The 27,301-nt window shown below is 45.9% G+C and overlaps 1 protein-coding gene across 1 annotated transcript in view; it reads right to left on the bottom strand.

Moving 5' to 3' along the window:
• washc4 (WASH complex subunit 4) overlaps positions 1 to 24,760 on the bottom strand; it is a 79,314-nt gene extending 54,554 nt beyond the window's left edge. Inside the window, 10 exon segments of the mRNA XM_033039371.1 lie at positions 4,346 to 4,466; positions 7,321 to 7,424; positions 7,629 to 7,671; positions 12,111 to 12,193; positions 13,429 to 13,496; positions 15,503 to 15,548; positions 15,717 to 15,782; positions 17,541 to 17,594; positions 23,026 to 23,165; positions 24,658 to 24,760. Of these exon segments, the coding sequence (XP_032895262.1) occupies positions 4,346 to 4,466; positions 7,321 to 7,424; positions 7,629 to 7,671; positions 12,111 to 12,193; positions 13,429 to 13,496; positions 15,503 to 15,548; positions 15,717 to 15,782; positions 17,541 to 17,594; positions 23,026 to 23,165; positions 24,658 to 24,724 (792 nt within the window). The 5' untranslated portion in view covers positions 24,725 to 24,760.
• Positions 24,761 to 27,301: the final 2,541 nt, after the last annotated feature.

Raw genomic sequence — 27,301 nt, 5'->3', positions numbered from 1 at the left:
TCCATTAATTTGCCCACCACTGAAGTCAAACTAACAGGTCTATAATTGCTAGGTTTACTCTTAGAACCCTTTTTAAACAATGGAACAACATGCGCAGTACGCCAATCCTCGGGGACTATTCCCGTTTCTAATGACATTTGAAATATTTCTGTCATAGCCCCGGCTATTTCTACACTAACTTCCCTCAATGTCCTAGGGAATATCCTGTCAGGGCCTGGAGACTTATCCACTTTTATATTTTTCAAAAGTGTCAGTACTTCTTTTACTTTGAAACTCATAGTATCCATAACTACTTTACTCGTTTCCCTTACCTCACATAATTCAATATCCTTCTCCTTGGTGAATACCGAAGAAAAGAAATTGTTCAATATCTCCCCCATCTCTTTTGGCTCTGCAGATAGCTGCCCACTCTGTTTCTCCAATGGACCAATTTTATCCCTCGTTATCCTTTTGCTATTAATATAGCTGTAGAAACCCTTTGGATTTACTTTCACCTTACTTGCCAAAGCCACCTCATATCTTCTTTTAGCTTTTCTAATTTATTTCTTAAGATTCTTTTTACATTCCTTATACTCCACAAGCACCTCATTTACTTCATGCTGCCTATAATTATTGTAGATCTCCCTCTTTTTCCGAATAAAGATGTCCAATTTCCCTTGAAAACCAGGGCTCTTTCCAATTTTTACTGTTTCCTTTCAACCGAACAGGAACATAAAGATTCTGTACTCTTAAAATTTCCCCTTTAAATGTCCACCATTTCTCTTCTACATCTTTCCCATAAAACAAAATGTCCCAGTCCACTCCTTTTAAATCATCTCGCATCTCATCAAAGTTAGCCTTTCTCCAATCAAAAATCTCAACCCTAGATCCAGTTCTGACCTTCTCCATAATTATATTGAAACTAATGGTATTGTGATCACTGGACCCGAAGTGCTCCCCAACGCATACCTCCGCCACCTGTCCCGTCTTATTTCCCAACAGGAGGTCCAGCACTGCCCCTCCTCTAGTAGGTACCTCTATGTATTGCTGCAAAAAACTATCCTGCACACATTTTACAAACTCCAAACCATCCAGCCCATCTACAGAATGTGTTTCCCAGTCTATGTGTGGAAAGTTGAAATCTCCCACAATCACTACCTTGTGCTTACTACTAATATCTGCTATCTCCTTACATATTTGCTCTTCCAATTCTCGTTCCCCATTTGGCGGTCTATAATACACCCCTATAAGTGTTGCTACACCTTTCCCACTTCTCAGTTCCACCCAAATAGCCTCCCTAGATGAGCCCTCCAATCTATCCTGCCAAAGCACTGCTGTAATATCTTCCCTGACTAGCAATGCAACACCTCCACCTCTTGCCCCTCCAATTCTATCACACCTGAAGCAACGAAATCCTGGAATATTTAGTTTCCAATCACAGCCCTCCTGCAACCATGTTTCACTGATCGCCACAACATCATACTTCCAGGTGTCTATCCAGACTCTAAGCTCATCCACCTTTCATACAATGCTCCTAGCATTAAAATATGCACATTTAAGAAACCCCCCGTCTCTTCTTCTCTATTTCCTTTTTTTTCTTTCTCCTCTTGTGTCTGAGTGCTTCCCTTTTCTGCTTCCTGCCTCCCATTCTGTCTACTAGCTTTCTCTATTTGAGTCCCTCGCCCCAACCATTCTAGTTTAAAGTCTCCCCAGTGACCTTTGCAAATTTCCCCGCCAGGATATTGGTCCCCCTCGGGTTCAAGTGCAACCCATCCTTTCTGTACAGGTCCCACCTTCCCCAAAAGAAGTCCCAATGATCCAGAAACTTGAATCCCTGCCCTCTACACCAGTCTTTCAGCCACGCATTTATCCTCCACCTCGCTCCATTCCTACTCTCACTGTCGCGTGGTACAGGCAGTAATCCTGAGATTGTTACCTTTTTGGTCCTTTTCCTTAACTCTCCTCCCAACTCCCTAAATCCTCCCTTCAAGACCTCTTCACCTCTAATGTTATCCCACTTTTTAAGAAAGGCGGGAGAGACAAAACAGGGAATTATAGACCAGTTAGCCTGACATCGGTGGTGGGGAAGGTGCTGCAGTCAATTATAAAAGATGAAATAGCGGCACATTTGGATAGCAGTAACAGGATAGGTCCGAGTCAGCATGGATTTACGATGGGGAAATCATGCTTGACTAATCTTCTGGAATTTTTTGATGAAACTAGGAAAATGGACAAGGGAGAGCCAGTGGATGTAGTGTACCTGGACTTTCAGAAAGCATTTGATAGGGTCCCACATAGGATATTAGTGGGCAAAATTAGGGCACATGGGGGTAGAGTGCTGACATGGGTAGAAATTGGTTGGCAGACAGGAAACAAACAGTAGGGATTAACGGGTCCCTTTCAGAATGGCAGGCAGTGACTAGTGGGGTACGACAAGGCTCGGTGCTGAGACCGCAGCTATTTACAATATACATCAATGATTTAGATGAAGGGATTCAAAGTAACATTAGCAAATTTGCAGATGACACAAAGCTGGGTGGCAGTGGGAACTGTGAGGAGGATGCGATGAGAATGCAGGGCGACTTGGACAGGTTGGGTGAGTGGGCAGATGCAGTTTAATGTGGATAAATGTGAGGTTATCCACTTTGGTAGCAAAAACAAGAAGGCAGATTATTATCTAAATGGTGTCAAGTTGGGAAACGGGGAAGTACAATGGGGTCTGGGGGTCCTTGTCCATCAGTCAATGAAAGTTCAAGTGTTCAAGTTGAAGTTCAAGTGAGTTTATTGTCATGTGTCCCTGTATAGGACAATGAAATTCTTGCTTTGCTTCAGCACACAGAACATAGTAGGCATTTACTACAAAACAGATAAGTGTGTCCATATACCATAATATAAATATATACACACATGAATAAATAAACTGATAAAGTGCAAATAACAGATAATGGGTTATTAATAATCAGAGTTTTGTCCGAGCCAGGTTTAATAGCTTGATGGCTGTGGGGAAGTAGCTATTCCTGAACCTGGTTGTTGCAGTCTTCAGGCTCCTGTACCTTCTACCTGAAGGGGCTGAGCATGTGGCCAGGATGGTGTGGGTCTTTGATGATACTGCCAGCCTTTTTGAGGCAGCGACTGCGATAAAAGTAAGCATGCAAGTACAGCAGGCAGTGAAGAAAGCGAATGGCATGTTGGCCTTCATAAAAAGAGTATGGCAGAGAGATCCTTCTGCAGTTGTACAGGGCCCTAGTGGGACCACACCTGGAGTATTGTGTGCAGTTTTGGTCCCCTAATTTGAGAAAGGACATTCTTGCTATTGAGGGAGTGAAGCGTAGGTTCACCAGGTTAATTCCTGGGATAGTGGGGCTGTCATATGCTGAGAGAATGAAGCAGCTGGGCTTGTATACTCTGGAATTTAGAAGGATGAGAGGTTATCTTATTGATACATAAGATTATTAAGGGTTTGGACATGCTAGAGGCAGGAAACATGTTCCCGATGTTGGGGAGTCCAGAATCAGGGGCCACAGTTTAAGAATAAAGGGTAAGGCATTTAGAACGGAGATGAGAAAACACTTTTTCACACAGTTGTGAGTCCGTGGAATTCTAGAGAGAGAGAGAGAGAGAGACAGACAGAGAGAGAGAGACAGACAGACAGAGAGAGAGACAGAGAGAGAGACAGAGAGAGACAGAGAGAGAGACAGAGAGAGACAGAGAGAGACAGAGAGAGACAGAGAGAGACAGAGAGAGACAGAGAGAGACAGAGAGAGACAGAGAGAGACAGAGAGAGACAGAGAGACAGAGAGACAGAGAGACAGAGAGAGAGAGAGAGAGAGAGAGAGAGAGAGAGAGAGAGAGAGAGAGAGAGAGAAAAAAAAAAGCAAGGGGTACGAAGTTAGAGAAATCAATATTCATACCGCTGGGGTGTAAGCTGCCATTTACAAAGTAAAATGTTTTCATTCACCACCTAGGAATATGATTAAACTGGTATTGGTATGTTATGTGTACTGAGTTTAGTTTAGATACAGCGAGGAAACAGGCCCTTCGGCCCTCTGAGTCCGCACTGACCAGCGATCTCGGCACACTAGCACTATCCTACACACACTAGGGACAATTTACAATTATACCAAGCCAGTTAACCAACAAACCTGTACATCTTTGGTGACGAAATTTCGTTCAAGGAATCTAATCTAATCTGACGTGGACACTGAGATACGGTGGAAAAACTTTGCATGCTATCCCATCAAATCATATAAAGGTTGTGATCATCAATGGGCTGCATGGCCTGAAGCCATTTCATATGTTATTATCCACAATGAAACAACATTTCAGGCAGTTCATTAGTTTTCCGATGACATCCAAAAACACCAACCTGGAAAATCATCCTACTCAGCAACTGGCGCTCTAGTTTTAACAGCAATTTCTCAAATGGTTTCAGTTTCTCTTCAGCAATTCCAAATTTAGATGGATTGTGGTGGACTGATTTCAGTAACCTAAAAATCAAAACAGCCGTAAATATTTTTATATGATAGATTGTAATTAACACAGGGTCAACCCCAGGCCTCTGGCACTGAGCAGCAGCAGCTCTACCGATGTGCCACTGCATTGATAGGCAAGGACTGATTAAGGATGTGTAGGAAAGAACTGCAGATGCTGGTTTAAATCGAAGGCAGACTGATTAAGGATAGTCAGCACCGTTTTGTGTGTGGAAAGTCACGTCTCACCAATTTGATATGAATTTTTTTTTTGTAAAGGTCATCAAAAGGTTTGACTGGGGCAGGACAGTGGGCATCTATTCAAAATTGTTTGGATGGAAGGAGTCTTGGTCGCATTATGGACCTCGGGCTTTTGATTTGCATTAATATTGTTTTTTAAATGTACTTAAATTTGTTTGCTGTGTTATCTATGAGTACTCTGTTTACAGCGCAAAAGACCCGGGTTCAACCCTGACTTTGACTGCTGTCTGTATAAAGTTTGCACGTTCTCCCTGTGACCTGTGTGGGTTTTCCCCGGGATCTCCCGATTCCTCCCACACTCCAAAGTTGTACAGGTTTGTAGGTTAATTGGTTTGGTATAATTATAAATTGTAGTGTGTGTAGGATGGTGCGAGTGTGCAGGGATCGCTGGTTGGTGTTGCCTCGGTGGGCCGAAGGGCCTTGTATCGCTAAACTAAAGTCAGAATGTGGTATGGAGGGTTATCATTCTGATTGTGACCAGGAGATGTCACATTGATCTATTGTGGATCCAGTTTGTCACCGTTACAGGTTGCTCAGTTAAAGATACAGGTGCACAACCTTTTATCCAAAAGCCTTGGGACCAGACACTTTTCGTAATTCGGAATTTTTCGGCTTTCGGAATGGAAGATTTTTAGCGTAGATTTTAACGGCTGGCTCAGTGGTAGAGTGCTCGGCTCATATCCGCAAGGTCGCGAGTTTGCGCCTCGATCCCGGCAGTTACTCGATCGCGACTTTGAGTCTTCAATGTAGTTTTTTCTTGCAGAATAGGAGAGAATAGGAAGGGTTAGGCTGGGATCATTCTCTGCGAGATGATCTTAGTGCAGGAGACAAGTGTAGGAGAGGTGTACTGACTGTGTGGGCAGAACTTTGGAAGTGATTGCTCACCATTCTCAAAAGCCGCTGTGTCTCCCTGTCCCTGGGATAGCAGGGGGCGATTAAACAGCACAATACCCCCCTCCCCCTCCAACTCCAGAGGAATCCGCTCCCCGATGGGCCGCTACGGCGACAAGTGGCAGTTCGCCCACAGCCCGAGCTGCACGACCCCAAGAACAAGACGTACCTTGCACACCATCAGCTTCTGCCCCTACGGGGAGCGTGTTCCTCTGGAGTCGGAGCGGGGCTGGGCTGGAGTTGCTGATCTGGGATCTCCGTGCTTGCAGTGGGCCTGGGGGTCGGTGTCCCGATGAGGGGGCGCAGCTCGGGCTGTGGGCGAACTGCCACTTGTCGCCGTAGCGGCCCATCGGGGAGCGGCTTCTGGTGGTCCTGACGTCTCCGGCCAGTTTGCAGTTTTCCTCTGGAGTTGGAACGGGGCTGGGCTGTTGCTGGCTGTGGGTCTCTGGGATCTCCGTGCTTGCAGTGGGCCTGGGGGTCGGTGTCCCGTTGGTCCTGACGTCTCCGGTGACTGGCACTGACCTGCTGGCATCGCCGACGTGAAGACAGTGCAAAGCCCCCGCGCCGGTGCAATGGACGGGGAACTGGAGAGGGGAGGGAAGGGGTCACACACATGGCCGGGAAGTAGAGGGGTGTAGGTGAGGTGAAACTGAAGGGAGCGACAATCTGCTGCTGCCTGCCCGCTGCGTTAAAAAGTTCCCACGCAAGACTCACGATACACTGTGTATCGTGAGTCTACCGTGGGAACTTTTTAACTCAGCGGGCAGGCAGCAGCAGATTGTCAATTATTAACCCTCCCGCGCAATATACCCTCACCGTCTCTTTTATGAATGGGGATTTAGTTCCCCTTTCTTCGAGGACCGACCGGAGGTTCCGCTGTCACCTCTGCGGGCCGCCCTCGGTGAACGTCTTCAAGGACCTTTCTTCAAGGACCGAAAAAATGTCCGCTATTCGGAGCTTTTCGTTATTTGGAATTTCGGATAAAAGGTTGTGCACCTGTAGTTGCATTTCTATGAAACATCACATTATAGAAAATCTTGTTATTAAAAATGGTTAATGGAGAAGAGGATTGGGGAAGGAACTAGAGTTTCAGACTCATATTGTCTTTTTTTCCAACAGTATTTTCAAAAATATAAAGGTCTTTATGATTACTGCAAGTTTATTTTAGAACAGAAAGCAAACAACATTAAAGGCTGCACACCTGACTGCACATTGGCCTTCATCAGAGTATTGAGTATAGAAGTTGGCAGGACATGTTGTAGTTATAATGTGTTATATTGCAGCTATATTTTAGTTGCGTCGGTGAGGCCACAACTCAGTAACTCAACGGTGAGTAACTCAGCGGGACAGGCAGCATCTCTGGAGAAGGAATCGGTGATGTTTCGGGTCGAGACCCTTCTTCAGTGAGAGCCAGGGGAAAGGGAGTCTAGATATATAGAAGGGTAAGGTGTGAAAATGACAGATCAAAGTAGACGATGATAAGGAAATGTAGAATGGTTCACTGTGTAGCTGAGGGAAAGGTGACAAGGAGGCACACAATTAGTAAAATATATCAGAAGGACACCTCTCTTTCACAGAAACCATAAAAGTGTCAATTTCCTTCACTGTTGTCTGACCCACAAAGTTCCACCAGTACTGTGTTTTGAACTAACGCAATCTGCAAGTGAATTAAATTATACACCACTGAAACCATCTGAATGTTTTCACTGCACATTCCAACCTTTTGTATGTGATCCAGTGGTCCTTCAAGGTGACATGAGTCTTGATTATTTCATCCAGAGTGAGGAGGACAGCCAGTAGCTCCCCTAGATGTTCATACACAGTCTGAAACAATATTGTTTATGCATTACTTCACGGGGATATCATCTCCACATTTAAACATGTTCGCTAACTTAATGTTTCGACACAGTCTAACAGTAACGTACATTAAATTAAGGGAGTCGATTGCTATAGATTAAAAAAGGTTTGCCAAAAATAAATGTTTTTTTTTTTTTAAATGTTTGTTTTTAAAAAAAAATCATCGCTCACCTGGAAATGAACCCCTGTGGTTTCTACGATTTTTGGTGCAGTCCTATGGGAAAGGAAAACTTTAGTAATAGGAGTACAATTACAAAGGACATGGATTATTTCTACTATTAAAAAAGGGCTGTGTGCTACAGGTGGCACGATCTCACAGCGGTAGAGCTGCTGCCTTACAGTGCCAGAGATCCGAGTTTAACCTGTCTATGGTGCTGTCTATACTGAGATTATACATTCTCCCCGTCACCACGTGAGTTTTCTCCGGGTGCTCCCGTTTTCTCCCACAGTCCAAAGATGTACAGGTTTGTAAGTTAATTGGCTAAAAAGTAAAAAATATCCCTAGTGTGTAGGATAGTGTTAGTGTGCGGGGATCGATGGTTAGCACAAACTCGTTAGGCTGAAGGGCCTTGTTTCTGCGCTGTTTCTCTAAGACAAAGAATTAAAGTAGTAAATAAAATACAAGAACCTGACTAAAGACCCAGAGGTAAAAATATCCCACCCCGCTGTTTGTGTGAGGATCCCACAGCATTCAGGATGTTCCAAATTAGTAGAGAATTGAAAAAAAATACAAAATACAGACGAGGTCTTTTCTTTTCCCAAGTTCCCCTAGTGACAGCACAGTGAAAATGATACCTAGGGCGTTGATATGGTCCTCCTAGAGGGAAGTCAGGCTAGATGTGTGACTACCAGAAAAGGACAGTTTGTGCAGGAATCACGTGGCTATCCTCCACTAAGTATACCTTTTTTGGACACAATTGCGAGGAGAGCAGTCATGGGAGAACACCATCAGTGGTACCAGGCCTGACCCTGATGCCCATTAGGGGAGGGTGAAGGCAGACAGAGTGAGAGTAAAAAGGGACCAATTAGTTAGGGTTAGGATGAAGATTATGAGACTCCAGGATAGCATGTTGACTCCCTGATCTTAGCACAAATGACAGAGTGGTCAGGAAGTGAAGGATTGCAGAGGGGAGTGCCGAGTTTGGGGATGAGCTTGGTTGGTATAATGCTATTGAAAGCTGAGCTGTACTCTATGACGTAGGTGTCTCTCTTATGCCGGTGCTCCAGGGATGAGCCTAGGGTCAGGGACATTGGATTAACCATGGACCTGTTGCGGTAGTAGGCGAACTGCAGTGGGTCAAGGTTCCTTGGTAGCCTGGATTTAATGTATGCTATTACCAGCCTCTCAAAGCATTTCATGATGGTGCAGGTCAAGGCCACTGGACAGTAGTCTTTAAGGCATGACAACTTGCTTTCCTTCAGCACCAAGATGGTGTTGATTTTAGAGATACAGCGCGGAAACATGCTCTTCGGCCCACCGAATCTGCATGACCTGCGATCCCCAGACATTAACACTATCCTACACACACGGGGGACAATTGACACATACCAAGCCAATTAATCTACATACTTGTACGTCTTTGGAGTGTGAGAGGAAACCGAAGATCTCGGAGAAAAACCACGCGGTCACGTGAAGAACATACAAACTCCGTACGGACAGCACCCGTATTCGGGATCGAACCTGGGTCTCTGATGCTGCAAGCGCTGTAAGGCAGCAACTCTACCGCTGCGCCACCGTGCTGTGTTCTTCTTGAAGCAGGTGGATATTTCCGAACGGAGTAGTGAGGGATTAAAGATGTACGTGAATACTCCCGCTAGTTGATCTGCGCAATTCCTAAGGACACGGCCAGGAGCTCCCTCCGGCCGGTTGCTTTCTGTAGGTTCACCCGCAGGAAGGCCAATCTAACCTCTGCAACCATGGTCCTGGAAAAAGGCACACTCAAGTCTGAAGAGACAGATGTCATCGCTCTGTCGGCCTTCTGCTCAAGGCGAGCATAGAATGCATTATGTTCATCAAGGAGGGCTGCACTACCACCAGCGATTCTGCCCAACTTCACTTTGCAACCAGCTATAGTATTCAGGCATTTTGACAGTGTGCGGTGTCCAAATGATTTACTGGGACCCGTTAGCTCCAGTATTGTCTCTTGGCATTCCTGATGGCTTTGCGAAGATCACAGCGAGCTTTCTTGCACCACTCGGGATCATTTGACTTGTATGCGGCGATCTTGGCCTTTACCTGGGAATTGATCTCACGGTTCATCCATAGTTTGTTTGGGAATATGCAGGGAAATGGAAGGAGATGGATCGCGTGCAAGCAGGGGAGGTTAGATTAACGTAATCATATTTGGCATAGACATTGTGGGCCGAAGGACCTGTTTCTGTGCTGAAATAGTCTAACTTAATTACAGGATTCCTTGTTAAAAAATATATTCAACAATAAAAAATTCTGCTGTTTCTTATTTTTAGAAGAATCAAATACACAGGACAAGATGTTAAGAAGTCCCTTGTGCCAATAGGTGGGGAGCATTTCACGACATTCGTTGATTGTTGAGAGTGGTAGATGCTCAACATCTGTGGGGGGGGCGGGGGGGTGGGTGGGGGAGTGGATACGTATATCTTGGCCTGGATAACCTTCAGGACAGTTGGGCACAGGACACATCATCAGTAGTGTACCCTTGCATCACTGGGTGTTTCGGCCTTTTAACACTATACACCCTCCACAAGGGCGGCCCGCTGCAGGATGATCAGCCCTCAGCGCGTGTCCTGTGTCAAACCGTCCCAAAGATTCACCCTGAAATACTTGGGGCCCAGCATGGGTCTTTCCGCTTGAGCCAAATCCACCGGCTGCTTCTTTCAGCCGCCTCTGAGAGTGATCTTATGGTCTTCCGCAGAGCCTGACCGTGGATTCCAAGCTCCTTCAGCAGTCTGATGGTAGATGACGCAACAAATCCTCTGCATCCCACTTCAACTGGATAGACTTTGGTGTTCCAGCCACGCTGCGTTGCCTCTGCTGCAAGCTCTGCGTAACGCAGCTTCTTACGCTCATAGGCCTCCTCAACAGAGTTCTCCCATGGAACTGTGAGCTCTATGATGTAAGCAGTCTTCTGTGAAGGGGACCAGAACACCAAGTCTGGCCTGAGGTTGGTGGAAGCAATTTCAGGTGGAAAAACTAGTTGTCGGCCGATGTCCGCCAGCATCCTCCAGTCGCGGGCCCTGCATAGGTTTCCTTCTTCTGATCTGGTGGAAGGATGTTTAGATGTTTTCTGTCCTTCTCGGACAAAGGTTGTTGCCCTTAGGGGGAGGGGGTTGCTTGCTCTCGGAGGCAAGGAGTTGGTCGCACACCGCCTGTTCTCAAGGGCTGATGCCAGGCTTTTTAGTACCTGATTATGCCGCCACGTGTATCTCCCTTGCGTGAGGCTGGTCTTGCAGCCTACCATGATGTGTTTGAGGGTCGCTGGAGTTGGGCAGAGGGCACAGGTTGGATCCTCGCCGTACCACTGATGGAGGTTCTTTGGTGATGGAAGCACGTCATAAGTCGCTCTGATGATGAAGCTGATCTTGCTTGCTTCCATTTCCCATAGTTCTTTCCAGCTGATCTTCCTCCGCTCCACACCTTCCCACTGCATCCATTGCCCCTGTTTGGCAAGAGAGACCGCCTTTGCACTTCTTGCGGCCTCCTCTTGTCGCCGCACCTCCTCGACCACCAATGTCCTCCGCTCTGATGTTGTGGCCTTTCGCCAAGTTGGTTTACTTGTCGTAAGGCCAAAGCCTCCTCTTCCCTGCTGGACTTGCCCCACGATGTCTTTGTATCTCAGGGCTGATGAAGCTTGCTGTACTGCATCAGATGGCGTCCACTTCCGGCCAGTTACTAGGGGCGGCGCAACAGCACTGATGGTCTTGTCTCTAGAGTCCCTCAGTGTCATCTGAAGTCTTACTTTAGAACACTTGTATTCCTCTGTTAGACTAGTGAGAGGTAGTTCCAGGACCCCTTTGCCATATAGGCCGATGTTAGTTAGATATCGTGGGACCCCGAGCCATTTCTTCGCGTATGAAGTTATGGTTCGCTCCATAAAAAATATATTCAACAATAAAAAATTCTGCTGTTTCTTATTTTTAGAATATTATTACGATGTGGAGTTACTCTCAATTCTATTACTTTGAGATAACTTATAAAGTTGTATCTGGTGCTGAGCATCTCTACTCAGAAAAGAGCAGTGGACAACAATGGAGGGACCCGGCGGGGAGCCACCGTGAAGGATGAGGGACCCGAGGGCCAGGGAGGGGGGCTGCTGCCACATGCGGCTGCAGGCTGTACACAGGAATGTTTGGTGGACATTTATGTACTGCCCGCGTCGCTGCACGATTTTACTGGGTTGGTTGAATGCAAGACAAAGCCGTTCATTGCACTAGGTACATGTGACAATACAGTATAATTGAATCATTGCTCAGAGTGGCTGATTTGAGAAATGGAAATGCATTACAGGAGCAGGAATGAATACACTTTCTTAGCACAATTGTTAGAATATTACGGTGTTAATAAGGGAAATTATTCTATCCTTTTGTTTCAAGATCAACACAGAACATAGATAACTTTTGTTTTTAAACTCCTCACAGACTGTTCCTTCAATGGGTTTACAATGGAAATGTACTTACTTACTGCTGGTGTAGAGTGAAGCCAGCTGTTGGACAATATTCATCACCACTTCGTAGCATCTTGTAACAAAACAAGAGAGCTCCTAAAATTGATAACTATTTATTTTAGTTTTCCTTCAAACTTTTCTGTTCAATTACTCTTTTAAATGGTCATAAACCATGTGCTTCAGGAACATTTCTTAACACCAATTTAGTTTTCCACAAAGCTCATCATAAATGGCTCAAGCTGGACATAGTGGATGGCAAAGTAGAGTTGCTTCCTTACAAAGGCCCGGATTCGATCTTGACTATGGGTGTTGTCTGAATGGAGTTTCTAACATTTTCCCTGTGACCACGTGGGCTTTCTCCGGGTGCTCCAGTTTCCTCCCACATTGCAGACGTGCAGGTTTGTAGCTTAAATGGCTCCTGTAAATTGCCCCTAGTAAAATGCTGGAGTTACTCAGCAGCTCAGCTCAGGCAGCATCTCTGGAGAAAAGGAATAGGTGATGTTTCGGGTCAAGACCCTTCTTCAGAGTGAGAATCAGGGGAGAGGAAAAATAGAGGTGTGAAAAGGTACAAAGAACAAATCACAGCTAGCACCAACGACACAAGGTGGAGCCCACGATGGTCCCTTATTGGCTGTGGAAGAGGTGATAACAAAAAGATATATGGATGCAAATAGCAGATCTAGCAGGACGACTAGGGTGGGGGATGGACTGAGAGAGAGGGAATGCAAGGGTTACTTGAAATTAGAGAAATCAATATTCATACTGCTGAGTTCTAAGCTGTCCAAGCGAATTATGAGGTGCTGTTCCTCCAATTTGTGTATGGCCTCACTCTGACAGTGGAAGAGGCCCAGGACAGAAATGTCAGTGTGGGAATGGGAGGGGGAGTTAAAATGTTTGGCAACCGGGAGATCGCGTAGGCCAAGGCAGACTGAGCAAAGGTGTTCAGCAAAACGATCGCCCAGCCTGCGCTTGGTCTCGCTGTTTTATAGGAGTCCACACAGAGAACAGTTGATACAGTAGATGAGGTTGGAAGAGGTGCAAGTGAACCTTTGCCTCACCTGAGAGGACTGTCAGGATCCCTGGATGGAGTCAAGGGAGGAGGTATAGAGACAGGCAGTTGCAGGGGAAGGTACCTGGGGAAGGGGGGCTGAATGGGAAGAGATGAGTGAACCAATGAGTTGTGAAACATTATGTTTGCTGCTGCAGAATGTCTTGCTGCCTCATTGTCACCACCACTATCCCATCCACCATTTCAGCTGTTAAAAGCCCAGCACAAACGCTCATAGTCTTTCACTTTATAAATTGTACTTAAGTGAATGAAAATGGCAAACCTGCAAGAAAGAAATTAACCTGCCCATCTGGATCTGTGACTCCCCTTCCGCCATACTCGAATCTGTGACTGAAACAAAAAGTAAGATTGGTAGATCCCTCTGGATTGCCGATTAAGCGGAACCAGACAGATGGGAGGGTCGGGTAATTCAAGTTCTCGCCAGACTACATTATGCATTCTACAAAAGTTACCAACCAGCTCAAATCAATGCAGCACAATAAATAGAAAAGCATTTACAACAGCTGTTGATAGATGTCTGGTCAATACAACATAAATGTACTGCATCTGCACTTTAGTCTGTTTGGACTGTTTTACTGTTTTAATGTTCTTTTTACAAACCATGTTCTCGGGGTAGCTAAATCTAAAATGTATTTGTTATTTAAGTTATGACATCGGATGGAAGCTGCATACCCAAATCTCGTTGCACTTATGTGCAATGACAATAAAATATATTATTATTATTATTATTAGTACCAGTGAAGTATTGGTATAACTGCACACATCCAGAGCTCCGGTTTCTACCCACATTCCAAAGACGTACAGATTTGCAGGCTAATTGTGTTCGGTAAAACTGTAAATTGTCCCTAGAGTGTAAGTGCACAGGGTGATCGCTGGTCAGTGCAGACTTGGTGGGCCGAAGGGCCTGTTTCCACACTATATCTCTAAACTAGACTAAACTAAAAATTTAGGGCAGCACAGTGGCGTAGCAGTAGAGCTGCAGCCTTACAGTGCCAGAGACCCAGGTTCGATCCTAACTAAGGGTGCTGTCTGTATGTTCTCTCAGTGACCACATGGGGTATTCCCCAGGTGTTCCTCCCACACCCAAGACGTACAGGTTTGTGGGTTAATTGGCTTTGGTAAAATTGTAAACTGTCCCTCGTGTGTAGGATAGCGTTAGAGTCGCTGGTCAGTGCCGACTCAGTGGGCTGAAGGGCCTGTTTCTGTGCTATATATCTGAAGTATAAAGTAAAGTCTAAATGAACTCCTAGTCGGGGGAGTGATGGGAAAATTAGGGGTCTGCTGATTGGCATCCAGGAGTGTATAAGAAATAAATGGTTGAATGAGATTGAGAATGTTGCTCTGACATCCAGCAATGAATGATGGGCTGCCGAGTCACCTATCCTCCATGAGAAGTCAAACCATTTGTTTTTAAAATAAGACCTTATAGAGGTGTATAAGATCATGAGAGGAATAGATCACGTAGACGTACAGAGTCTCTTGCCCAGTGAACCAGAGGACACAGGTTTAAGTGAGGGCGGAAAGATTTATAGGAATCTCAGGGGTGACTTTTTCACACAAAGGGTGGTGGGTGTATGGAATGAGTTGCCAGAGGAGATAGTGGAGGCAGAGACTATCGCAACATTTAAGAATCATTTAGACAGGGACATGGATAGGACAGGTTTAGAGGGATATGGGCCATATGCATACGCCGGGGCAAGACCACCCGGTGAGAACGGCCAGGGACATCGGGCCTCTGTAGAGGCAATTGCGGTGGCCTCAATAGGCCTGACTTTGGGGTGAACATGGGGTGGGGATTGGACATTGTGCCTTCCTCCACAGTGCTATCCACTGTGGGGGGATGATTTTTTGGTCTAATTGTAGTCCTGTAGGTCTGTGTCCAAGATGGCTGCCGTGAAGAGAGAGTGGACGCTGGCGCGCTTTGGCTGCCGCTGCTCTCTTTTCACACTGTGTTTTTGATTTTCTGTTTTTGGATTGAATTCTGTTTTTAATTTGTGTCACTGTGATGTCTTTAATTACTTGTTTTATTCCGATTATATGTTTTATTTCGATTACTATGTAAGGTGTCCTTGAGATGTATGAAAGGCGCCCATTAAATAAAATTTATTATTATTATTATTATATGCAGGCTGGTGGGACGAGTATAGATGGGACATGTTGGCCGGTATGGGCAGGTTGGGCCGACCGGCCTGTTTCCACGCTGGAAGACTCAATGACTAAGAATTCTATATCACATTGAACCCGTTTTTCTGAAATTTGATAATCTAGTAAATCCAACAGCCACTGGTGCCGAAGGTAATGGTTAAACAACAAGACTCAACACAAATCCAACTAACCTCCTTCTCCATAAAACAGAAGACCATTGTAAAATTTTGTTTCGGCCTGAAGGACAAAAAAGTAAGATAATTTGTTTGAAAGCAATATCAAAAAGACCATTTATAGGTTTTTCTAAAATAGACAAAGTTCATCAGGTAACAAACATTACAAGTGTACAGCAAAATAACATGTTATTTATTGAAGATGTAGAAAATAAATGGTGCTGTCATCTACCTCATATTTCAATTTTTTTACTTCACAACAAAGAGCAGCGTAAACCGTTATCACTTTATTCAGGACCTACAAAAAAAAATCAACATTATCAACAAACATTTAAATCGTAAACACCATTTCCAAGCAGCATAAAACAGTACCATATAACATATAACCATATAACAATTACAGCACGGAAACAGGCCATCTCGACCCTTCTAGTCCGTGCCGAACACATAATCTCCCCTAGTCCCATATACCTGCGCTCAGACCATAACCCTCCATTCCTTTCCCATCCATATAACTATCCAATTTATTTTTAAATGATAAAAACGAACCTGCCTCCACCACCTTCACTGGAAGCTCATTCCACACAGCCACCACTCTCTGAGTAAAGAAGTTCCCCCTCATGTTACCCCTAAACTTCAGTCCCTTAATTCTCAAGTCATGTCCCCTTGTTTGAATCTTCCCTACTCTCAGTGGGAAAAGCTTTTCCACGTCAACTCTGTCTATCCCTCTCATCATTTAAAAAACCTCTATCAAGTCCCCCCTTAACCTTCTGCGCTCCAAAGAATAAAGCCCTAACTTGTTCAACCTTTCTCTGTAACTTAGTTGCTGAAACCCAGGCAACATTCTAGTAAATCTCCTCTGTACTCTCTCTATTTTGTTGACATCCTTCCTATAATTAGGCGACCAAAATTGTACACCATACTCCAGAATTGGCCTCACCAATGCCTTGTACAATTTTAACATTACATCCCAACTTCTATACTCAATGCTCTGATTTATAAAGGCCAGCACACCAAAAGCTTTCTTTACCACCCTATCTACATGAGATTCCACTTTCAGGGAACTGTGCACAGTTATTCCCAGATCCCTCTGTTCACCTACATTCTTCAATTCCCTACCATTTACCATGTACGTCCTATTTTGATTTGTCCTGCCAAGATGTAGCACCTCACACTTATCAGCATTAAACTCCATCTGCCATCTTTCAGCCCACTCTTCCAACTGGCATAAATCTCTCTGTAGACTTTGAAACTCTACTTCATTACCCGCAACCCCACCTATCTTAGTATCATCTGCATACTTACTAATCCAATTTACCACACCATCGTCCAGATCATTGATGTACATGACAAACAACAGTGGACCCAACACAGATCCCTGTGGCACCCCACTCGTCACTGGCCTCCAACCTGACAAACAACCATCCACCATTACTCTTTGGCATCTCCCATTCAGCCACTGTTGAATCCATCTTGCTACTTCACCATTAATACCCAACCATTGAACCTTCTTAACCAACCTTCCATGAGGAACCTTGTCAAAGGCCTTACTGAAGTCCATATACACAACATAGTACATTTACCATTATCAGATACGTTTTGCTTACCTAAATTTAACACTAGTTTAAGTACAAGACATTTTACTGTGATTTTGTGCAAACAAACACCAACAAAAACTTTGGAGAAACTTACTAAAATGGCAGAAACAAGCGACCCACATTTTGTCAATAGAACAATTTGTGACCAAACTTCAATCTTCACATACATGAACATACCATAAGATCATAAGACATAGGAGCAGAATTAGGCCATTCAGCCCATCAAGTCACCTCCGCCATTCAATCATGGCAGATCAATATTTACCTCTCCTCCCTGTAACCCTTGGCACCTTTGCCTTATTTATTCACATTTTGGCCAAATGCCATTGGCGTAATCCAGTCCACACCACTGTCACAATTTCATAAACATAAAGTCTGCATTATTCGTAATGGAGATGTAACTGATGAAATGTCACAATGCTCTGATTGATTATAGATACAGCCTAATATTAACTTACTTTGTTTTCAGTCTTAATAAGCTCCAATAATGAGGATTGTTCATACGGCAGAAGCTAAACAAAACAAAAAACCGTTAAATAGCAGTTTAACCACATTTGGCACAATAATTAAATTAATACCCATGAGACTTGATTTTACGTTGAAGGTGGTGGAAATGTCGGAGATTGATGTGTTGGATGCGGAGTCTAATGGGGTGAAAGGAAAGGACCTGGAAAACTATTCTTATTTCGTCTGGAGAGAGGAGCGAGAGCTGGAGACACATGCGAGAGATCCATTTATGACAGCAGAAAGGAAAGCAGGCAGGAATGGCTCATCAAGAGATCAGATGTGGCAGAGGCAAAGAAATTAGTAGGCTGAGGCGTATTTGCGAGAGGCAGGGTGGGAGGAGGTGTTGTCCAGATAACTGTGCGAGTCAGTGGGTTTGTAGCAGACATCAGTGAACAGTCTGCTCCCTGTGATGGTGATAGATATACCGAGATAGGGGTGAAAGGTGTCAGAAATAGCAGGGCTCTCACTTAACTTTTTTTCCCTGTTGCCAGCCGGGCAACTTAGACAGCTTTTTAGGTTGCCAAATGACAGATTAGGTGGTCAATTTAAGACGGCTTGCATGACCCGTGCGATAATGTGCTCGAACGAAGTGCGTAGTTACCAGTCGGAATTATGCTCAATGAAGCATTCACATATTATTTCTGCTTCAAATAAAGTCACAAACTAAACATATTTACCAATCAAGACATGATATATACCACAATGACATGCAGCAAAGTTACCATACAGTATCTCAACTCTTTTAATGCAATTTCTATTATTGCCTCCCCTCCTCTGCCAGCCAACAGACGGTGCGGGGCCGAGTGGTGCAGCTGCTGCAGACGGCGGAAGGGGGCCTCCCCCTCTCCTCCCGGCCTTGGCTTATGGGAGAGTTTGTTTCAAAAGCGGTATCGCCGTTAGCGGATTGGCAAGCAGCGGCCGCTATCAGGGCGGGCGGGGTGCTGGAGGACGAGGAGCCGCTATCACTGCGGCTGTCGCTGCCAAAGATTCTGTAGGGTCCTATCGGAGGAGGGGATGCGGTGGCGAGGAGATCCCAATTGCCTCCCCCTTTGGCGGCGGCACTTGGCGGTGGACAGGGACGGCCAAGGCAGCGGGGCGATGATACCGTCCCTGTCTGAATTTCCTATCACTGTCCTGTAGGATCTTTGGCCGCTGCTGTGCGGGGCCTGTCATTCGCTCCGACCCTCCGTCATCCCACACTCTGTATCTTTGCTCTGCACTTCGTCGTCGCCGCCGACATGAAACGTCACGTTCCTTTTCTCCAGAGATGCTGCCTGACCCACTGAGTTACTCCAGTTTTTCGTGTCTATCTTTGGTATAAACCAGTATCTGCAGTGCCAATCCGGGCAAAATGACTCGGCATTTAGGTTGCCCGCCGGCACTTTGGGTGGTCATTGGCACAGGGGCAACCGCTAATTTCGAGCCCTGAATAGTCCGCATTTTTGCCACACCCTGATACCAAGTAGCAACAGACGAACCTGGAGTCCCATTTGCTGCCACACAATGCCCTGTCCATCCTCTTCACTAACGAATTTCCTATCACTGTCGCTCTGCCTGACGTCACCCTACCTGACTGTGCCTCAGAGTCATGCCGATGCCACAGACCTGGCTGCTGATGTCCTCTGAACGGTCATCCCCTTCAATAATATCTAAAAGGGTATAGCTAGAAATGGCCACAGGAGATTCCTAAACTGCTGCATGGTGGTGCAGCGGTAGAGTTCCTGCCTCACAGCACCAGAGACAGGATTCCATCCTGACTATGGGTGCTGTCTGTACGGAGTTTGTAAGTTCTCCCCGTGCCCTGCGTGGGTTTTCTCCAGGATCTTCAGTTTCCTCCCACATTTCAGAGAATTACAGGTTTATGGGTCAATTGGCTTCTGTAAATTGGCCTTAGTGCGAGTAGGATAGTGTTAGTGTGCAGGGGTCGCTGGTCGGTACAAACTCGGTGGGCCGAAGGGCCTGTTTCCACGCTGTAGCTCTAAACTAAACTCTCTTCCCGAGAGAGAGTTCAGGAATCACCTTTGACCTACACCCTTTCCGGGTGTTCGCCCATCTATTCTGTCAGCACTTTAGGCATTATCGAGAAGCGGTCACACCTACCTACGACTTCCTCACTGTCCCAGACTTACCCGAGGTCATCCAGCTGCTTCTCCAGTTCCCTAACCTAATCTTTAAGGAGCTGCACCCTGGAAACACCTCCTGCAGATGTAGACTTCAGGGACACTGGATGTCTTGCTGAATTCCCACATCCCACCGGCCAAGCACTCCACTGCACCAGCCTTCATCTCTACTACACCAGGACCACGTTGCACTCCTTTTATCGGCAGCTGTTAATTAGATAAGATGCGACATGCCAGCAAATCTCGACAGATGAGCTTAACAAACTTTGAGACATGCCCTTTTGGGAAAGATATAGAAATGGGCAGTACAGGGCTGTATCCCGTATGCATTCCTCACTAACCTCGTTAATTGTTCAAAGATCTTAGAACTTGTACACAAAGATCCCTTTGTCAATATTCATGGTGTATGTCCACCCTCATTTCACCTCGCAAAACGCATTACTTCCCACTGATCAGGATTAAATTCTCTGCTCCTTTGTTCTGCCCATCTCACACATTTATTTGTTTTAGTTTTAGAAATACAGTGCAGAAACTGTCCCTTCAGCCCACCTAGTTCAAGCAGACCAGCGATCCCCACACTAACACTATCCAACTCACACTAGGGACAATTTACACCTAGCCAATTAGCCTACAAACCTGTACGTCTTTGGGAAGAATCCGGAGCTCCTGGAGAAAACCCACACAGGTCACGATGAGAACATACAAACTCCCATTCTCAATTTGCAAACTCGTGTTTTGTAATCAACTGAATTTTTTTTTAAGATTATCCGGTAAACATGACACATTTCTCAAGGGTTGAACAGTTGTTGCCGATTAAAGTACAGGGTGCACACAGAATTACAATTGTATTGTATTGTATTGTATTTTAATGACCACACAGCCAGGCTGGTGGAATTTGTTTTCAGTACAGCTCGGTACTCTGCCTATGACTAGAAACTAAGTGGGAATAAGAAATGGTCACCCATTCCTTCATCAAGAGATGCTGCCTGTCTGCCGAGTTACTCCAGCTTTTTGTGTCTATCTCTGGGAATGTTAACAATAATGAAGATGCAGAGGATTGGAGGCGATAGGTCTAAATTAATATGGTAGATAGAAAAAAGAAAAATGGGGTAAGATTGGCCTTTATTATCCAAACCTCAAAATAATCAGAGATGACCCCATTGTAATTTGAAATCCATCTAGAATAGGTACAGGAGGTTGGTTCCACTGCTTGAGGAGTCTAAAATTATGGATTACAAAACAGACTATATGGGCCTGAAACGTCAATCACTCAACATTTATGGTGCGCTGTGGAGACTCTCGTTCCTTACATTCAAAAGAGATCAAGAAAGTTCAAGCACTAAACAAATCAAAATGTAAGGTGATATGGCAAGTAGGCAGAGTTTGAGGTAAATCAACCATGAATGTTGAATGATAAAGCAAGTTCAAAGAGTTTATTGGAGAAACAAGGAATTGGAATGGTGGGTCACAAAATGTCGCATTAACTCATCAGCTCAGGCAGCATTCCTGGAGAGCATGGATGCGTGACATTTTGTGTCAGGACCCTACTTTACATATTTGGGGGGGGGGGGAAGCTATAGGGAGGTTTCACGGCAGTCGGGTCACGACCCATGACCCGTACTGTTGCTACGCTGCTCATAATGGATTACACGCGATGTACTGCAGGTAGGCTCTTACCATTGTTTCCAACGTAGCAGGCCCGTTAAAACCCACCGAAAATGTCAATTTTTGCGCTGCAAATAATTATGGAAATCGGGATAAGCGTGTGAGACATTTAGCCTACTTCAGAATTCCAGAAGTGAGGAGAAATGACGGTAGATGGAAGTGAGAGCTGAAGGGACAACGACAGACAGAGTGCTTAGCGAACATTGGCCGTTTGCTCACTGCATTTCATCAACTAAGGCATTATTTGTGTTTTTCTTGATTTCTTTGGCATCTAAAGTTTCAGAAGTGATAAATCTGGCTGTAAATTTTTTAAATCGCCCATGGTTCTCAAGTGGGTTTTTACGTACAAAATGAAAACGCATCTGAAGAAAGATTTACAGCCAGATTGATCACTTCTGAGACTTTTTGGATACCAAAGGAATCAAGAAAAAACACAAATAATGCCTTACTGTTGATGAAATGCAGTGAGCAAACGCGATAATTCCGATATTTTCAATTACGATATCTGCACAGCCAATGTTTACCAAGCACTTTAGCTGTTGTTGTCCCTTCAGCTCTCGCTTCTCTTTACCTTCATTTCGCTTCACGTTTGGAATTCTAAAGTTGGGTACATGCCTCTCACACTTACCCCGATTCCACAATTTCTTTCAGCGTAGAAATTCAACATTTTGTCGGTTTTTAACAGGTAGGAAAGTACGCGTTTCTTGCATTAATAACATATACCGGAAGTGACGGATGTCCTCCAGATGGATTGAGCGGCTCCGTGCGTCAAGCTCTATGACCCAATGACCTTACGTGCAACCCCCCTATAAGTGAAGGAGGGACTGTGCAGAGCATGGCAGGTAATCGGTGAACACAGGCAAGGATTTGATAGGCAGATGGTTGGACAAAACCCAGAGATCAAAAAAGTGTGAGACAAAAGGATTAAGTGTTGCAAATTGTGAAGCCAGAGGTAGGAATGGCAGGTTGTTAGAGGTTACATAAAAATAGAGGAGAGTTCAATGTTCATACTACTGGGTTGCAAGCTACCCAAGTGAAATATTGGGTGCTGTCCCTCCAGTTTGCATGGGCCCTCTCCCTAGCAATGGGAGTGGCCCAGAACAGAAATGTCAGTATCAAAAAGCAAAGGGGAGTTAAAATGGTTAGCAACTGGGATATTTAGACTTTATGTTACAGATACATTGCAAAACAGGACAATTTTTACAGAAGCCAATTAACCTACAAACCCATATGTCTTTGGAGTGTGAGAGGAAATCGGAGCACCCAGACAAAACCCAACTGGTCGCAGGGCGAATGAACAAACTCCACACAGACATCATCCTTAGTCAGGATCGAACCTGGGTCTCTGGCGCAGCAACATAGTTCTACCTGTGCCGCACACAGATCCAGCAGGCCTTAGCCGACTGAGCATGTATTCAGCGAAAGGGTCGCCGAGTCTACAACAGGGCTCGCCGATGTACAGGAGGCCATGATATTGGAGGAAGTGAAAAGAGCTTATTCTTGCTTTGTGTATAATATTTTACAGACAAAACCGATTCTCAAGAACATAATACAAATTCTATCATTGTATGTCCAAAACCTCCATTGTATTGTTAATATATTAAATATCGTAGACCACACAATCAGGACCATTAAAAATGTTATGACTTACCTTCAGAGATATAGGATCAAGTGTAAAATCCCAGACATCCCCAATAGAGTCATCCAATGCATCTTCAATTCCTTTCAGCTGGTTGGTGTAATCATCAAGAAATGTTTCATAACTCTTCAATTGCACCTCGGCATGGATTCCTGAATGAACAGGAAGACATGAAAAGAAAATATCTGTACAACACTTCACTTTAATCATACATTGTTACATTTCCACGTCAAGCCACACCAAAAGACCCTGCCCATTATACCAACCAATCAATATTCTATGGCCCAACTATCCTCCTCACAAACAAAAGCAGCCCCGATTTTCATATTATGTGCAAAGTTAAGCATCAAACCGCCTACATTCATATCCAGGGTCTATACAGGGAGAAGGCAGGAGGATTGTGTTGCGAGGGGAATAAAAGACCAGTCATGATTGAATGGTAGAATAGTACATACAATAAATGGCAAGGATCTCAGCAATGATATCCGAGGTACACAGACACCCAATCTCAAACCCACACCATATTTTGCTTCAGTCTGAAGAAGGGTTTCGGCCCGAAACGTTACCTATTTCCTTCGCTCCATAGATGCTGCTGCACCCGCTGAGTTTCTCCAGCATTTTTGTGTACCATATTTTGCTTTGGCAGCTTACAACCCAGTGATATGATTGTTGATTTATCTAACTTACATCCCTCCCCACCCTCATCATACTAGTTTCACTGTCATCCTTTTGAGTTTCACTCTCTGCATTACTGGGGTATGACCTACCCCACAACCAACAATGAACCATTGTGGGCTCCACCTTTCCTTCATCATCATTGCTTTTTGCTTATCTTTCATTCATTTGTGAAGGAAGGAACGGCAGATACTGGATTAAACCAAAGATAGACACAAAATGCTGGAGCAATTCAGCGGGACAGGTAGCATCTCTGGAGAGAAGGAATGGGTGACGTTTCAGGTCGAGACCCTGGCCAGTCTGAAGAAGGGTCTCGACCCGAAACGACATTTAGTGATCCTGCCTGTCCCGCTGAGTTACTCCAGTTTTTTGTTCAATTCATTTGTCCTATGTACCTTCTATATCTCCTGGTTCTCTATCCCCTGACTCTCAATCTGAAGAAAGGTCTCGACCCGAAAAATCACCCATTCCTTTTTCACCAGAGATGCTGCCTGTCGCGCTGGGTTACTCCAGCACTTTGTGTCTGTCCGGTGTAAAGCAGCATCTGCAATTCTTTGCTACACATCTATCCTCTGCCTGCAGTCATCAAGTTGCCAGCTTGATTTTGATGACAGGATGTTTTCACGCTGCCCTTCATTTTCAGCTTAGTCCCCATCACACTGCCTAACTTTGGGAGAGGAAGCCCTCCCTCATCTGCAGGCTAGTGTCAGGTAGTGTCTGGATAAGGGTCTCGACCCGAAACATCACCCATTGCTTATGTCCAGAGCTGCTGCCTGACCCGCTGAGTTACTCCAGCATATTGTGTCTCTCTTCGGTGCGGAGCAGCATCGCACTGAGGGCAGGACCTGCGGCCCTCCACAGGCAGCGCCCGGGCACAGCGGCGTTTGCAGCCGCCGACATCGCACGGCACTGACAGGGTGGCCCTGGGACCACGGTTACGGCGCGGTGACACAGACCACAGACACCTACTCTGCGAGCCGTCGTCCAGAGAGTCGAGCCGCCAGCCCCGCGCCGTCGCTGCCGCCCCCAGCGCCATGTTCGGCGCCCGCCCACGTGACGAACCAGCGGGGCCGCCCACGTGACGGAGCAGCGGGGAGGGGCGGGGCGCGCGCACGTGACCAACTGACAGAAGCCGCCCACGTGACGGAGCAGCGGAGCCGCCCACGTGACGGAGCAGCGGGGAGGGGCGGGGCGCACGCACGTGACCTACTGACAGCAGCCGCCCACGTGACGGAGCAGCGGGGCGGGGCGCGCGCACGTGACCTAACTGCCAGAAGCCGCCCACGTGATCTATCCGTCCAGCAACAGCCCACGTCACACAGCTGCCTGGGGGTTGCTCACGTGACACGACCCCCCCCCCCACCCCAGCCCAGGTGGTGCTGCAGGAGAGTCAGAGTTTGGGCAGGGCTGCCAACTCTCACGCTTTGAGCGTGAGAATCACGCCCTCAAGCAAACTCTCACGCCCTCACGCTGATCACAAATTGCTCACGCTCTGTGGTGAGAAATTCTGTGATCAACGAACATTTCAAAACTCGGATAAACTGCATGGTCCGCGGGTGTTGGAGAGCCGGGGCTGAGGGAAGGATGGGAGCAGAACCAGCGGCGGGAACAGATGCGGGGAGCCGGGACTGGTGAGTGTTTGCCGGGCTGCGAGTGTTTGCGGGGCTGCGAGTGTTTGCGGGGCTGTCGAGTCGCTCGCTGCAGCTCCGGCCATGGAGCAGTGCAAGTCCCGGGCCATCGGTGGCGTCGCAAGCGTCGCGCCGCTGCCGCGAGAGTCTCTGTGCCGAAGGGACAGACTCTCAAAGGGAGGTGGAGAGAGAGAGAGAGGGGAAGGAGACAGGGGGGAGAGAGAGAGGGGGGTGAGAGGAGAGAGAGGGGAGAGACAGAGGGGGAGTGAATGGAGAGAGAGAAGAGGGAGAGGTAGGGGAGAGAGAGGTAAGGGAGAGCGAGGTAGGGGAGAGAGAGAGGGGGGGAGAGAGGGAAGGAAGAGAGAGAAGGGGGAGAGAGAAGGGAGGAGTGGGTAGGAGAGAATGGGAGAGAGAGGGGGGTGGTAAAAGAGAGAGGGGGAAGAGGGAGAGAGGGGGAAAGAGAAACGGGGAAGAGTGAGAGATGGGGGGCAAAGAGGAGATAGAGACAGAGGAGAAAGAGAGAGGGGAGAGAGAGCCAGGGGGAGAGTGAGGTGGGTGGGAGAAATGGGGGGGAGAGAGATGAGAGGGAGAGGGGGGGGGGCACTTTTCAACATAATTGTATAATGGGTAAGAGCGTTGTAAAAACAAGCCTGAAGGCTTTGTGTCTCAATGCAAGGAGTATTCGTAATAAGGTGGATGAGTTGAACGTGCAGATAGCCATTAATGATTATGATATAGTTGGGATCACGGAGACATGGCTCCTGGGTGACCAAGGCTGGGAGCTGAACATCCAGGGATATTCAATATTCAGGAGGGATAGAGAGAAAGGAAAAGGAGGTGGGGTAGCGTTGCTGGTTAGATAGGAGATTAACGTAATGGAAAGGAAGGACATTAGTTTGGAGGATGTGGAATCGGTATGGGTAGAGCTGCGAAACACTAAGGGGCAGAAAACGCTGGTGGGTGTTGTGTACAGGCCACCTAACAGTAGTAGTGAAGTTGGAGATGGTATCAAACAGGAAATTAGAAATGCGTGCGACAAAGGCAAAACAGTTATAATGGGTGACTTCAATCTACATATAGATTGGGTGAATCAAATTGGCAGGGGTGCTGAGGAAGAGGATTTCTTGGAATGTATGCGGGATAGTTATCTAAATCAACATGTAGAGGAACCAACGAGAGAGCAGGCTATTTTAGACTGGGTATTGAGTAATGAGGAAGGGTTAGTTAGCAGTCTTGTTGCCTTTGGGCAAGAGTGACCATAATGTGGTTGAGTTCTTCATTAGGATGGAGAGTGACATTGTTAATTCAGAAACAATGGTTCTGAACTTAAAGAAAGGTAACTTTGAGGGTATGAGACGTGAATTGGCCAAGATTGACTGGCAATTAATTCTAAAAGTGTTGACGGTGGATATGCAATGGAAGACATTTAAAGACTGCATGGATGAACTACAAAAATTGTTCATCCCAGTTTGGCAAAAGAATAAATCAGGGAAGGTAGTGCATCCGTGGATAACAAGGGAAATCAGGGATAGTATCAAAGCGAAGGATGATGCGTACAAATTAGACAGAAAAAGCAGCATACCAGAGGACTGGGAGAAATTCAGAGACCAGCAGAGGAGGACAAATGGCTTAATTAGGAAAGGAAAAATAGATTATGAAAGAAAACTGGCAGGGAACATAAAAACTGACTGCAAAAGTTTTTATAGATATGTGAAAATAAAGAGATTAGTTAAAACAAATGTAGGTCCCTTGCAGTCAGAAACAGGTGAGTTGATCATGGGGAACAAGGATATGGCGGACCAATTGAATAACTACTTTGGTTCCGTCTTCACTAAGGAAGACATAAATAATCTGCCGGAAATAGCAGGGGACCGCGGGTCAAAGGAGTTGGAGGAATTGAGTGAAATCCAGGTTAGTCGGGAAGTGGTGTTGGGTAAATTGAATGGATTAAAGGCCGATAAATCCCCAGGGCCAGATAGGCTGCA

This window comes from Amblyraja radiata, chromosome 21 (genome assembly GCF_010909765.2).
Source record: "Amblyraja radiata isolate CabotCenter1 chromosome 21, sAmbRad1.1.pri, whole genome shotgun sequence".
NCBI classification, from domain to species: domain Eukaryota; kingdom Metazoa; phylum Chordata; class Chondrichthyes; order Rajiformes; family Rajidae; genus Amblyraja; species Amblyraja radiata.
This window is presented reverse-complemented; position numbering and strand designations above follow the sequence as displayed.